A 12,557-nucleotide genomic window follows, 5' to 3' on the forward strand; every position below is an offset into this window, starting at 1 on the left:
ACCGCACGAAAACCGGATGGTGCAGCAGTCCAAGGGTCAGCCACACTGAATACCAGACGCAAACCGGAAGTAAAACATTCATGCGTTTATGCAGAGAAGCTGACTTATTTTGTTATTGATGTGTGAGGCTGACATTTCCGTCATTTAAAAATGGCTACTGAATGTCCACAAGAATCCGTGACAGAAAACGAAGATGAAAATGAAGGAGAACCTCTCCTTCGTCGTTCGCAAACAGACTTCCGTCAAGGCCGCGAAGCACAACTCACAAACAGATGCATTGCGTCGATGCTGAATGTTTTCAAGATATGTTTCTGTTCGCTCGGTTTGTGGGGACATCAGTTGTGGAACCATATACCTCGTGTTTTATTTACGCTAGTTTGTATCTTTCAAACTATCTACAGGTTATTTATCTATTTTGGTTGCGTAGACTTCGACTGTCACTTTATGCCAAACTCAACATCCGAAGCTAAGTCGACGCAGGTTCATAAAGATGACGTCTCAACTGGCAACGCAGTTTTCTCCATAGCTTCCTTTGCGGCCGACTTGTCCTACGTTGTTTTAGTTTGTTCTTTTTTAGTGGCCAAACGGATGGACTCAGCGTTGGTGGCCCCATCAGAGACGTTAACAAAGGACCTCAACAACACCGATGTAACTTTGTTACTTTTCGCTTTCACTTTCATTAACACGTCGCTTTTGTCTTTAGCGGTCTCATTTTACCTCTTACCATCAAGCAACGAGATGCGAAATCCCTCCTTTTCTCTTGCCGAAATCGCAGGGACAGCGGGGCAAGTATTGGTTCATTGGACATCTATCAATACTTGTCACGTTTTCGCAGTTAGTACTGCAGCTATAGGTAAGGATACTTAATAGAGAGTAAGCGAATGATGCTTAGCTTGTTCCAGGCTTCAAGATAGTGGGGAAAGCGGATTAAAAAACGTTGGACGAAAACCGCATGGGGGTTGGGGAGAGACGGTACAATTGTCAGTGAAGTCATAGAAAGCAGTCTCCCATTCTTTCTTCCCGCTATTTCACTGCTAGGTCAGTCACTTCCTTCGCTTATCTTCACTGACTGAGAGCCTGGTACAGGCTAAATTATGCCCCTTATTTTGTTTTATCGATAACTAAGTTTTCATTCTTGCCGTCATTGTAAGGCGAAGTACAAAAATTAGCAAATTAACAGAAGACATGATGAAGGGAAAGCCATGTTCGGGAAGATAGGATGAACACAGTGGCGAGTTCGAGTTTCATAACCGACGCCACATATGTGATGAATTCGTTCTTGACTCTCTTCTCCACTCCATTGGGTAACTTGTCTCCGGGTACTTCGGTTTCTGTTCTCTCCTTTTAAAGAGACATATATATAAACGCCCTGTCATCATGATCATACAGTATCCACTTGATTACAAATATATTTCTAATGTTTTATTTCGTTCTGGGCTCAGGTACCTTTTCACAAGATGCCTTCAGGCTCATCCAGGCTGTTCAAAACGGGACCCTAAATGAAATTATAAGAATACATGAAGACCTTTGCTCAGTAGTCTTCAGTACCGTGTCAGCCTACAGTGTGTGGTTTGTACTACATTGGTTCACGTACGGAGCAAGCGTCGTTTTAACAGTCATATACATCTCAGAGGAGGTTCATAGCAGGACCAAGTACCACACTCACACGATTGAATTCGTCTTTCTCGGGTTGATCCTCGTCTGTGTTCTTTATCAGTTTTTATTTCCTTGTTTTTGTGCCGCTAGGATGACAAGCAACTGCACTGGTAAGATATTCATCGAGTTACATACATACCAGCAAACCGGGGGTAGCCCGGGAACAGACTCCACAGTGAGGGGAAAAGGCGGAAAAATTGGCGAGCCGAACGGGAATCTGGGGAGGGAAAAGGGCGTCCACCTCTCGGCTCGCTTCGCGCGCCGACTTTTTTCGCTGTTTCACCCTGTTTTTTGCCTTTTTCCCCACTATGAAGCCTGGTCCGAGGCTAACCGGGGATAAGCTCTTTAATTCCCTATAGGGGTGTAGACAGTGTCAGTGCCAGATACAGACCTTGAGATAAGGGGGGTGCCGGTCATCCTGACCCTTAGATAAGGAGGGGGAGCGGTCTCCCAAAAAATTTTTTCGGCCCTTAGGGGCTCAGTTTGGTCTAAAAATAAGGGGGAGGCCGGCTCCCCCGGGCCCCTCCTCTGGATCTGCCACTCACTGTATCTCTGAGACTTTGGATCTCTTGCCGATCTGGACAAGGCAAAGATAAAATTTGCAACTTGTCAGAAAAATTTCCCTAGTGATCCCACATTCGATCGTGTTATATATATTTCTTGGAAACATCGGCCTTGCTCAAAAAAGGTGATTTTTCATAGGAATAAGAAGCATACCCTTATGAGCGGCTCGTGGTCTGTAGAAGCCATATATAGACAGAGTAGTATTACAATTATTAAAAACTTCAACTGCAGGTGTATAAGTCTTTTATTCACTCACTTCTGAGTTCGTATCACTGTTATTAGTGTGCTAATGTTTTTTTAAAAAAAAATCTGTTATTTTAGCTAAGTTATTAAAAAAAAATTCCCGGGGGTATTCAACGTGGCTTAATGAGGAAAACGGGCGCGCGTCCTTGAAATTTCCCCCTTCGCCCTAAAACAACCGGCGCCTGCTACTTCAGGTCGCAATAGCCAATTCGCTGTTTTGAGAACAAATTGCACCACCGTCTAAGTCATAAACTCACATGGGCATCCGCAACTTGGCGAAGATCCCTCGTGGAATTTCAGGTGATAGGTGATCGTGTTGCAACATTCCATGAGTGCTCTCTGAACTTCCCAAGTGCTTCATATCTCGATTAAAATATGGTCGTCCGAACGTTTCAAAATTCGCTAAACTTAAATTCGTTGTCGCTATCTTGAATTCGTTGTCGCTAAATTTTATTTCGTTGTCGCTAACTTGAAGTCGTTGTCGCTAAAATTAAACTCGTTGTCGCTAACTTGAAGTCGTTGTCGCTAAAATTAAACTCGTTGTCGCCAACTTGAAGTTGTTGTCGCTAGCATTAAATTTTTCGTTGTCGCTAACATGAAGTCGTTGTGGCTAACTATGAAGTCGTTGTCGCTAAAATTAAGTGAACTCGATATCGCTAACTATACCAAGGCGCTAAAATTTACTAAGGGAGTGGAGAGAAGGGATTTGAAGGTTCCCGTATGAAACCGAGGAATATCAAAGGGGTTGACAAGCCTGACTCACGCTTTCCACCCACGTGTTTTAGCCTTTAAATCTCAGAGTTTAGCTTCTACGAGTATATCTTTCAGAGACCTTCCTCGTTTGTATGATATAATTGGAGGTTCTTTGTAGATCTGTCTAAGAAGAGGTTGTTTCTCTATCAGTTGCCAGTGTTTCATAAGAATGTTTTTAAGGCTGGGAACCGGATGGTTGATACTGCGTGACAAAGGGCAAAATGGTTTTTTCTCTTGATGGTTTTTGTCGGAGTGCTTCTTTCCTGTTATCAAAGTGTATTTCAGAGAGAGTTAGAGTTATTAAGTTTCGTGGATAACCTCTCTCTCTAAGGTGCTTCTGGAATTCTTCTAGTCGGTTTTGAAAGTTTTCTTTTGAGGAATTTGTTCTCAGTAACCGGAGGGCTTCGCCTTTTATAAAGCCCTTCTTGACCCCTAATGGGTGGCAAGACGTGAAATGAGTATATTGGAAAGTTTCAGTAGGTTTAAAATGCGTTCGTATGTCGAGAATTGACGTACTGTTAAACCGTTTGCCTTTGTACACAATTGTATCCAGAAATGTGACTTTTTCCTCAGAGATTTCTGCTGTGAAGTGTGTTATTTGTTCTCTTCCGGTACCCCAGAGAGAGAAGATGTCGTCTATATATCTTTTCCAACAGATAGGCTTTATTGCGCTCTTTTTTAATAACTCTGTTTCTACTTTCGCCATGAAGATATTTGCGAAAGCAACAGCGACCTTTGTTCCCATCGCTGTCCCGTGTGTTTGGAGGTAATTTTTTCCATAAAAATGGAATGAATTTTCTTTTAAAATGAGTCTGAGCGCTCGTTCAAGTGACTGTGTTGGAATCGGGGGTTTATCTTTGTAGTGAGTAACATATGCTTTGCATATAGTTTTGATCCCCTGTTCCTGTGGAATGTTGGTATATAGACTTGTCACGTACATTGAAACAATGATCGCGTGCTTTGGGACTTCTGTGCTTTCTATGAAATTAATGAAGTCTGTGGAGTCTTTAAAACAAGAAGCCTGTCTTTGTGCTATAGGTTGCAACAGCCTATCAAGAAATGCTGAGATTCTTTCTGTTGGTCCGTCACAGCCTGATATTATTGGCCTACGATAATTAACAGTATGGGACACAGAACAACAGTGATTTGTTCTCCAAGCACGATTCTGCCAACTTTCGAGGAAAACTAACAAGTGCTGGTGTAAAGACGACAAAGCTGTATAGTTACTTGTTGATCGGTGCATCAGTTGATTCGTGGTATCACTCGCACACTGGAGGCGACTTATCATGCTGTCAGTGATATCAGGATTTGGGGTTTCACTGAGTCTTTCCATATCATTTAGTAATGATTCGATCGAACCGATAAATACATTTGTGGCCGCCATGTTTGCTCCCAAACATAGGAAGCCCAAAAACGAAAAATTGACTTGTTCCTAGGCCTCCTCGGTTTCAGACGGGAACCTTCAAATCCCTTCTCTCCACTCCCTTACTAAATTTTAGTGCCTTGGTATAGTTAGCGATACCGAGTTCACTTAATTTTAGCGACAACGACTTCATAGTTAGCGACAACGAAAAATTTAATGTTAGCGACAATAACTTCAAGTTGGCGACAACGAGTTTAATTTTAGCGACAACGAAATAAAATTTGGCGACAACGACTTCAAGTTAGCGACAACGAAATAAAATTTAGCGACAACGACTTCAAGTTAGCGACAACGAATTTGAATTTAGCGACAACGAATTCAAGATAGCGACAACGAATTTACGTTTAGCGAATTTTGAAACGTTCGGACGACCATAGATTTCTTATATACATACTGCGAAATACTCACCAAAAAGTTATGTCGTAAATTTTCGTACGCAAATAAGTTCTAGCCAATCAGAGGAGCGAACGATGGTTTTCACACGTGAAAAAAATGATACGTCCAATCAGAATCGCGAACGATGTTTTTTCACGTGTGAGAAAAATGATACGTCCAATCAGAGGCCACAGAGGTGTGTGAGTTTCGCACCAAAATTCCCGCCTTTTATTGCAGCTTGCAGCGCCGCTTCGCACACATTCAACGAGAAAAGTTTTACTCAAAGAGTTTTTCTCGCTAAAAAAGTGAAAAACATTTCGGAAATGGAGTGGAATAGTTTCGTTTCTTTCACTGTCGATAAAGAAAACGGTAGAGAGCCGGCGAAACAACAGCGGAAAGGGAAAAACAGAACGAGACGTAAGCTTTTGTTGTGCTTTTTGTCGGAGCTACTTTGCCTTTCATTTAAGCTTAAGCTTATATTGAAACCGGACATTTTACTTAAATTCACTCATTTTCAATTGTGCATTGACAACAAACAGTTAAGATTACTTATAGTTCTTGGATTACCTCATATCCTTACCGTCATTTATGTTTTTAACAAACGTTTTTACTAAAAAGCTGATACTTTGTTTTCGTTGTCATTTTGGGGCAAGTGTGTAGCGGCAAATAAGCATTTTTGAAAGATTTAAAATAAAAAGGCCGCCAAAATGATGAATGTCTCGGTATGTATATAATAAACACAATACCACATGGAAAGTGCTTTGTACGGTATTTACGCACTCGTTGTTTTTGTATCAGAAATCGAACGAGTGAGCGCAGCGAACGAGTAAGATTTCTGATACGTCAACAACTCGTGCGTGAATAGGCCATTTGCACTAAGAGGTCATGTGACATCGTTTTTATGAAAATGAAAGTTATATGATTTTGCCTTCGAAAAACGATTAGTGGGTCACATCTTAAACAAAATAATAGTGATTCGGTTTTTCAAACCCGCACCATTTTCTTAAAATGAGTAAGTTCGTAGCTGGTCAGGTGACCAAAATGTGATTTTTAAAATTACGAACTACCTCTTTCCGAACACAAATTTTGCACTTAAACTTCAAGGAAAATGTTGAAAAGATGATGTGGTAACGTTTACAGGACATCTGAGCGTAACTATCAAACGTTTAACAAGATAGAAGCAAAAAGTAGTTTTGGCCGCCATGTTGGAGGGCAAGAGTATGCCCTCCAACATGGCGGCCAATACAAATCATACTGCTTTGTTGAATAATCAAAGTGCCATAAAATATCTCCCTTAAAGACATTTCCCCTCAAATTTCGGGTGTAAGATAATTTTTATGTGCTCAGTCAATTTTTGGCATCAGCAAGATTCCAACTCATCGTTTAAAGAAAGCATCGGTCACGTGACCTCTTAGTGCAACTGGCCTATACCGTACGCCAGCACTTTCCATGAAGTATTCTCTATATACAACGCATGCTCAAAGGAAGAATGACCAGTGGTCTTGCTTTCAAAGAGACAAAGATGAAAGAAATGGAATTTATTCATCTCCCAAAAAAGGTTATTTCCGACGCCATTTTAATAGACCTTGTCACGGTTTTCGACGCCATCTTGACGAGTAGGCAAACGCGTGAGAAATTACAGTGTTCAGCGCCGTAGCTAGTATGACGCCAACCGAGGCACTCGCCTCGGTAAAATTTTGACGAATTTCGTCGATCATTTTTATTTTACGTAAGCGATCATCGGATATTTTTAACGCATCATGATATTACAAAGAATTCAGCAATTCAGTCAATATACTATGAAAAAATTACCATATCATCGATCTCAAGGGGCTATGTACGAGAGACTAAGTTCAAAATTTCTCGGGGGGGGGGGCATGCCCCCGAACCCCCCTAGCAACTCCCGCCTGCCTCGGTTGGCCGTTTGGTCTGGCTACGGCACTGGTGTTTGTATGAGAATCTAATGTCGAATAATTTCCGTAAAACGGCTGTTGTGAAAAAAATATCAATTGTAAACTAAAGCTACAAAGCAAAGGATTGTCCTAAAAAATTTGGGGGGCGTACCTGTGCTTAAATTTCTCCAGAGCCTTGCTTTAGATTTTCCATATATTTGTCTGTAATTTTCCCGGGACTTTCTTACAGAGAAATGTATAGAAAATTTTAAAAGTGGTTCTAGGTCTTCTAGTGCATGTAACGCCCTCAAATTTTTTCAGGAGAATCCATAGGAGTGAAGCTTTAGTTTACAAATCATATTTTTTTCAGAACAGCCGTTCTACGGAAATTATTCGACATTAGATTCTCATACAAACACTGTAATTTCTCACGCGTTTGCCTACTCGTCAAGATGGCGTCGAAAACCGTGACAAGGTCTATTTGTTTTCAAGTTGGGGCGCGCGTATGGCACAAATTGTGCTAAAAATTGCATACACATTTGATAAATGATATCGATGCCGGCACCATGCAGCCCCATCACTGGAAAAGGTATCCAGTTGCGGTCTGTTGACCATCGCTTCTGATATTATATAAAGAGATTAGACCTGTTTGGTCTGTCCTTTGTGTAATAGTCGGAACACGTTTTAAATAAATTTTGAGTAAAGATGAGTATTCTAATATTTCATTTCCTTGAAAGGTATTTACGAGAAGATCAACTGCAGCATATCTGAGGACTGGCACGATGGCCATCCGTTTAAAGATCGTCGAAATATAACAATGTTTGTTTCCTACGCTGAGAAGAGACGATGTGGGTTCAAAGTCGGTAGAATCACGTTCACCACTAGTTTGGCTTGGTTTTCTTTTTTCTTTGGTCTTTTAGGTTTACTTTACCACTTTTTTTGATCTTTTAATTTGACGATATATATACCAAGTCTAACTTCGATACCAGATCTTTTGCCGACCCCGCCGCGGGCTCTAGCAGTGTTTAAATGGTTCGGATTGAAGGAGGAGGGACATTTGAATTCTTGTTTTCATAATAAGTAGTTATTTACTAACATAGTCTGCGACAGGGTTTGCGTGTTAACCATTGAGGGTTTCCCGTGTAGAAAGCAGACTAAAATTTGAATAATTTCCATATTTACTTGAAATATTTAACACGTCCCTCAATATTAAAGTTTTTTTCCGCAATAATCTTTTGGTAAATGGTTGTAATTATGATTTCTTGTGGATGTTGATAAGGTTGATATTTTCATCAAGACTACATATACTGTAAGTGTTACTGACCGTCTTCCTCTCCTACACTTCATCGTCTTCACATCCTTTCTTTATTAAAGAGAGCAAAGCGGAAGTTATTCTAAATCAGATATTTACAGTCCCTTGTATGTGGTGCCCAGGGCTTAATATACAAGTTGATTTTGGGCAAATACACTGGCTCAGCATGTCATACCATACTTTAGAGGAGATGTTCAACACAAAGGACATGACTGCCACAAGACTACTAGACTACGAGTAGTCCCCCATTTTTCCTCAGGGATAGTAGAGCGAGCAAAACGCGAGCGCGCGTGAAAATCAGCCCACGCGAGAAAAGACGACACGCGGCGGCCTTTTCTCGCGTGGGTTGATTTTCACTCGCGCTCGCGTTTTGCTCGCTCTACTATCCCTGAAGAAAAATGGGGGACTACTGGTAGTCTACAAGACTACCACGGAGTTGCCGGCGTTCACATTGTGGGGACGGCGCAAAGAGAAATGCGCGGGAAAAACAAAAAGGGGGTGGGGTAGGGAGTGAGTATGTTTTTCTATCTGAACGCCCTGCTAGCAATGGTACAGCCTCCCGGTCCTCGGGCGGAAGCCCCCACCGGCTAAAAGGGGCAGAAGGCTAAGGAAACGTCTATGCCCCGGCGTCTCCTGATCGATAGACAACGGAAGAAGAACCTGGGAACAATCTTCATTTACAGCATGATGACTATTGTGTGATTTGTCTATCAGCCTGAAGAGGCATTTTGCAAAACCATCACATGTGATTGTGTTAAATTTGTGATTATTTTTTCGGGTTTTGTGGTTCTGTTTTCTATTCGTATTTCTGTTTTGGGTTTTCTTTTTTTCCGTTTTAGAATTTCCGTTTCTATTTTTTCTAGTCCATTTTGGGCTCCAAAATAGTTTTGTGTAGAGATCGTGAAAACTGAATCGAAAAAACGACCTTGTTTTCGCGACTTCAATCCTACGAAGCCCTCTTTCCTAGATAACGCGCGTCTTATTTTACCTTGATCTCCTCTTCATGACGTCCCTACTATCTGAGAGACTGCTACAGGGTATGTTTTTTTCTGGTTGTAAGTTATCTATTTTGGTTTTGTTATATTCTGTTTTGTATTTTGTGATTCCAGCTTTGTATGGGTGTTTCTATTTGGCGTTTTACATTCTTTCAGTTTTGGGGTGTATTTCTGTTTTGGGTTTTGTGCTTCCGTTAAGTCAAAATTTGGATTGTATTTCTGTTTTTGGTCTGGGGTTTTCTAGCTTTCGAGTTCTGTAGTTTTGGTTTCTATCGGCCACCGTATATAATTGATGGTCATCTGCATCTAAATCAAAACATTGGAAGCAACTTACCTCTGTTGAGCATGTCCAGACCAGGCCCGTAGCCAGGTTTTTTAAGGGGAGGTGCGATCCAAGGAGGAGGCGGACTAAACGAAACCGGAGGAGCAAGTCTCTAGGGGTGATGAACTAGGTTGTCTGAGACTGTAGTGCGAACGTTTTGAAAACCATGGACATTTCTCAAATTTTGGAACTTCAAAAATTGATTTTTTTTTTTGCAAAGAGACACCTTTATAAATATCTGTTAGACGGTGGATGTGCATAAGAGCCAGTGAAGAGAGCCTCTTTTGTGCCGCGAGTATTACTTTTTTGCCACAGAAAACAGCAGATATTTTAAACTACGCTCAAAGACAAAGGGTTACTCAAAAAAACGAACAATGCATATCTTCATCTCCTTCAAGCACAAGTGGATCCAAGATCCACCCGTTGTAATTGCGGATAAAAAATGATTTTGACAAAAGTGATATTATCTGAAATGGACGTTTATGTAAATAAGTGTCTACTAATCACACCGTCCAGCTTAGGATAGCTTACTGACGCTAAATGTCTGTATTATTAAAATGGCAATTATACACTTACTCGATCCAATATCACGCTGTGAACATCGACGAAACCCTTTGCCAGTGCTGGAGTTTATACAGCAGGTGCCTTAGATACTTAAAATAAAAAGCGAGTGTTCTTCACTTGGTATCAACTATCCTCCTTTTAGTCTATTTAAAAATAAAGGTCAGTATTAATATACTCTCTGAGTAAATTGTCATGAGTAGGCCATTGTAAATTATTTATCAAAATGCAATGTATCGGAGATACCCTCAAAAGTTCAGTAATGTATCGGTCAAATCGAAGCTTCAACATGCCCCCCCCCCCCCCCCCGGGCACACCCCGGGCATTTGACACCTTTGCCTTCCTGAGGAGGAGGGAATTTGATTATCAGAGTCTTTCAGGGGGTAGGGAATTTGATCCCCATGCTTCAGGGGTGGGGAATTTGAACTGCACCGTCGATTTCATGTAAAATCTTTGGCGTGGCGAGCTATGATGGGGGACGCGGTGTTTTTGGTGGAAAAGATTGTGCCTTTGTGGCCAATTGGTTACAAGGAGAGGGCTTAAACAAGCTTTGTGCCGTTTTTGTAGTATTTAAATTTTAAATTTTTTAATATTGGATTCAGGCTTTGAATGTATGAATGTATGTTATTGTTGTGTTTACAATGAAATACAATACCTATACCAGCGATTCAATGCAACAACATAAAATAAAATAAAATAAAAAGCTCAGGTCAACTACTTTGACCTACTGCAAGTATGTTAATTTATACGGTGAGCGATGATGCATGTCAGTGAAGTGGTCATGATGTAGTAATCTCAATAGGTGGGATCTTTTTTTATAGAACGCTCTGTATGTTGTATGATGAAGAAAAGCTGAGCATTCAGTGACCTTGTAGAAGTGATTTCCGCCGCTTTGCACGAGTTTTTTGTTCGTAGTAAATACGCTAACAGTGTCTCTCAGTTTTTGTTATATTTATAAAGATTTTGTTCGACAACTGAAGGCGTTTCCGCCGTCCTTCGGTCATTTTTGTGCCTCTGAAATGTCCCCGGGGTGGGGGCATTTGATCACCTGAATGGACCCTAGTGTGGGGCATTTGAACGGCATTTTGGCCCGGGTGGGGGGGAATTTGAACAATAATTTTCAAAAAAGTCAAATGTCCGGGGGGTTGCCCGGGGGGGGGCATGTTGAAGCTTCGATTTGACCGATACACAAGATCACTGAAATGCTTTACTTAACCTTCAAACTGAAAGAGGAAAAGTAGACGTGTCCCTTACCTCTCTTAAAATATCATTTGCACGTCTTATTTTCTCAGTGACTTTTTTGTATTGTCACCAGCTAGATTGCTAATTGAATTTTAAAAGGTGAGATAGGTCACCAATCTGATTGCGTGATATTTCATAAAACAACGCGTTGATGACATTCGTCACATGCACGTCCGCAGTTTTACAAGACGTGGTTGCCATGGACGCAGGTGGACTCGTGATTTCGGCGGCTCTCTTGGGTCCTCAGGTCCGATCCTGTTCCTCCCGCGGGCTCATTTCCCGAACACAGGCTGATTATCGAGCCCATCCGTGCTTTGTGCTTCGATAGTGTTAAGCACAGAACAAGAAAACGTAGACTGTTCACAGTCCCCTATTTTTTCGTGAGATCGTTTGGATTACCGCGTCTTACCGTCACGGCTACCTTGATTTTCAAAAGTACCGAAGGGGCGGGCGTCGGGGATTATAGTTAACAGTCCCCTATTTTTTCGTGAGATCGTTTAGATATACCGCGTCTTACCGTTACGGCTATCTTGATTTTCAATTGTACCAAGGTAGCGGGCGTCGGGGATTATAGCCCGGGGGGGGGCTATTTTTCTCGCTTCCTTCCAAACCGCCCCCGCCCCCTAAAGGAAACGACGTAAGCAGGACTGATGAAATTTCGTTTTTAAAAACCTTTCGCGTACAAATTCGATTATTTCTGCAAGACCCGAGGGTATATTTCTGGCTCTATAGGGGAAAAGTATATTATTTCATCACGAGACGATTTATCTGTTACTGAATCGTACTACATTTCGTAGTTTTTTCTCATTTTGTTCTACTATAGTTCTTCTTAGTTTTAATTTTGATTTAATTTCATTTCTTTGAAATGCCAATAAACATTGTTAATGTTGCTCGTTGGTGGTGTCATGTCAGTCGGAAAACTGGTGAGAATGTTGCGTTACGTAGAAAAAGACTTAATTTGGTTTTTCAAACCGTTTCCGGTCATGCAAGGGTGGGAGCACAGTGAAATCGAAAGTAAACTGAACTCATCATGCTGAGGATGATGAAGGGAACTGATCTTATGGTACATTACGTCTGAAGAAAATGCTACCCTAATTTGAAAAAAATGGCCAGTGCAGAAGAGTCCTCTGTAACAGAGGAGGACAATGTATCCTTGGGTGGTGAACGAGATCCCCTTCTTCCCCGCGATCGCCAGCAGATCGAGCAAATCGACTTCCGC

At 41.4% G+C, this 12,557-nt stretch overlaps 2 protein-coding genes across 2 annotated transcripts in view; both read left to right on the forward strand.

Moving 5' to 3' along the window:
• Positions 1-51: 51 nt before the first annotated feature.
• Positions 52-8,378, forward strand: LOC140935432 (uncharacterized). Its single transcript, XM_073384982.1, has 3 exons — positions 52-853; positions 1,443-1,766; positions 7,644-8,378. Exons 1-3 carry the CDS (start codon positions 151-153, stop codon positions 7,847-7,849), a joined length of 1,233 nt encoding a protein of 410 aa, XP_073241083.1. The 5' UTR covers positions 52-150; the 3' UTR covers positions 7,850-8,378.
• A 3,950-nt stretch (positions 8,379-12,328) lies between these two features.
• Positions 12,329-12,557, forward strand: part of LOC140935433 (uncharacterized) — an 8,422-nt gene continuing 8,193 nt past the window's right edge. The window contains exon 1 of the mRNA XM_073384983.1: positions 12,329-12,557. This exon is cut by the window's right edge and continues 616 nt beyond it. Coding sequence (XP_073241084.1) covers positions 12,444-12,557 — 114 coding nt within the window. The 5' untranslated portion in view covers positions 12,329-12,443.

This window comes from Porites lutea, chromosome 4 (assembly GCF_958299795.1).
Source record: "Porites lutea chromosome 4, jaPorLute2.1, whole genome shotgun sequence".
In the NCBI taxonomy this organism is placed as follows: Eukaryota; Metazoa; Cnidaria; class Anthozoa; order Scleractinia; family Poritidae; genus Porites; species Porites lutea.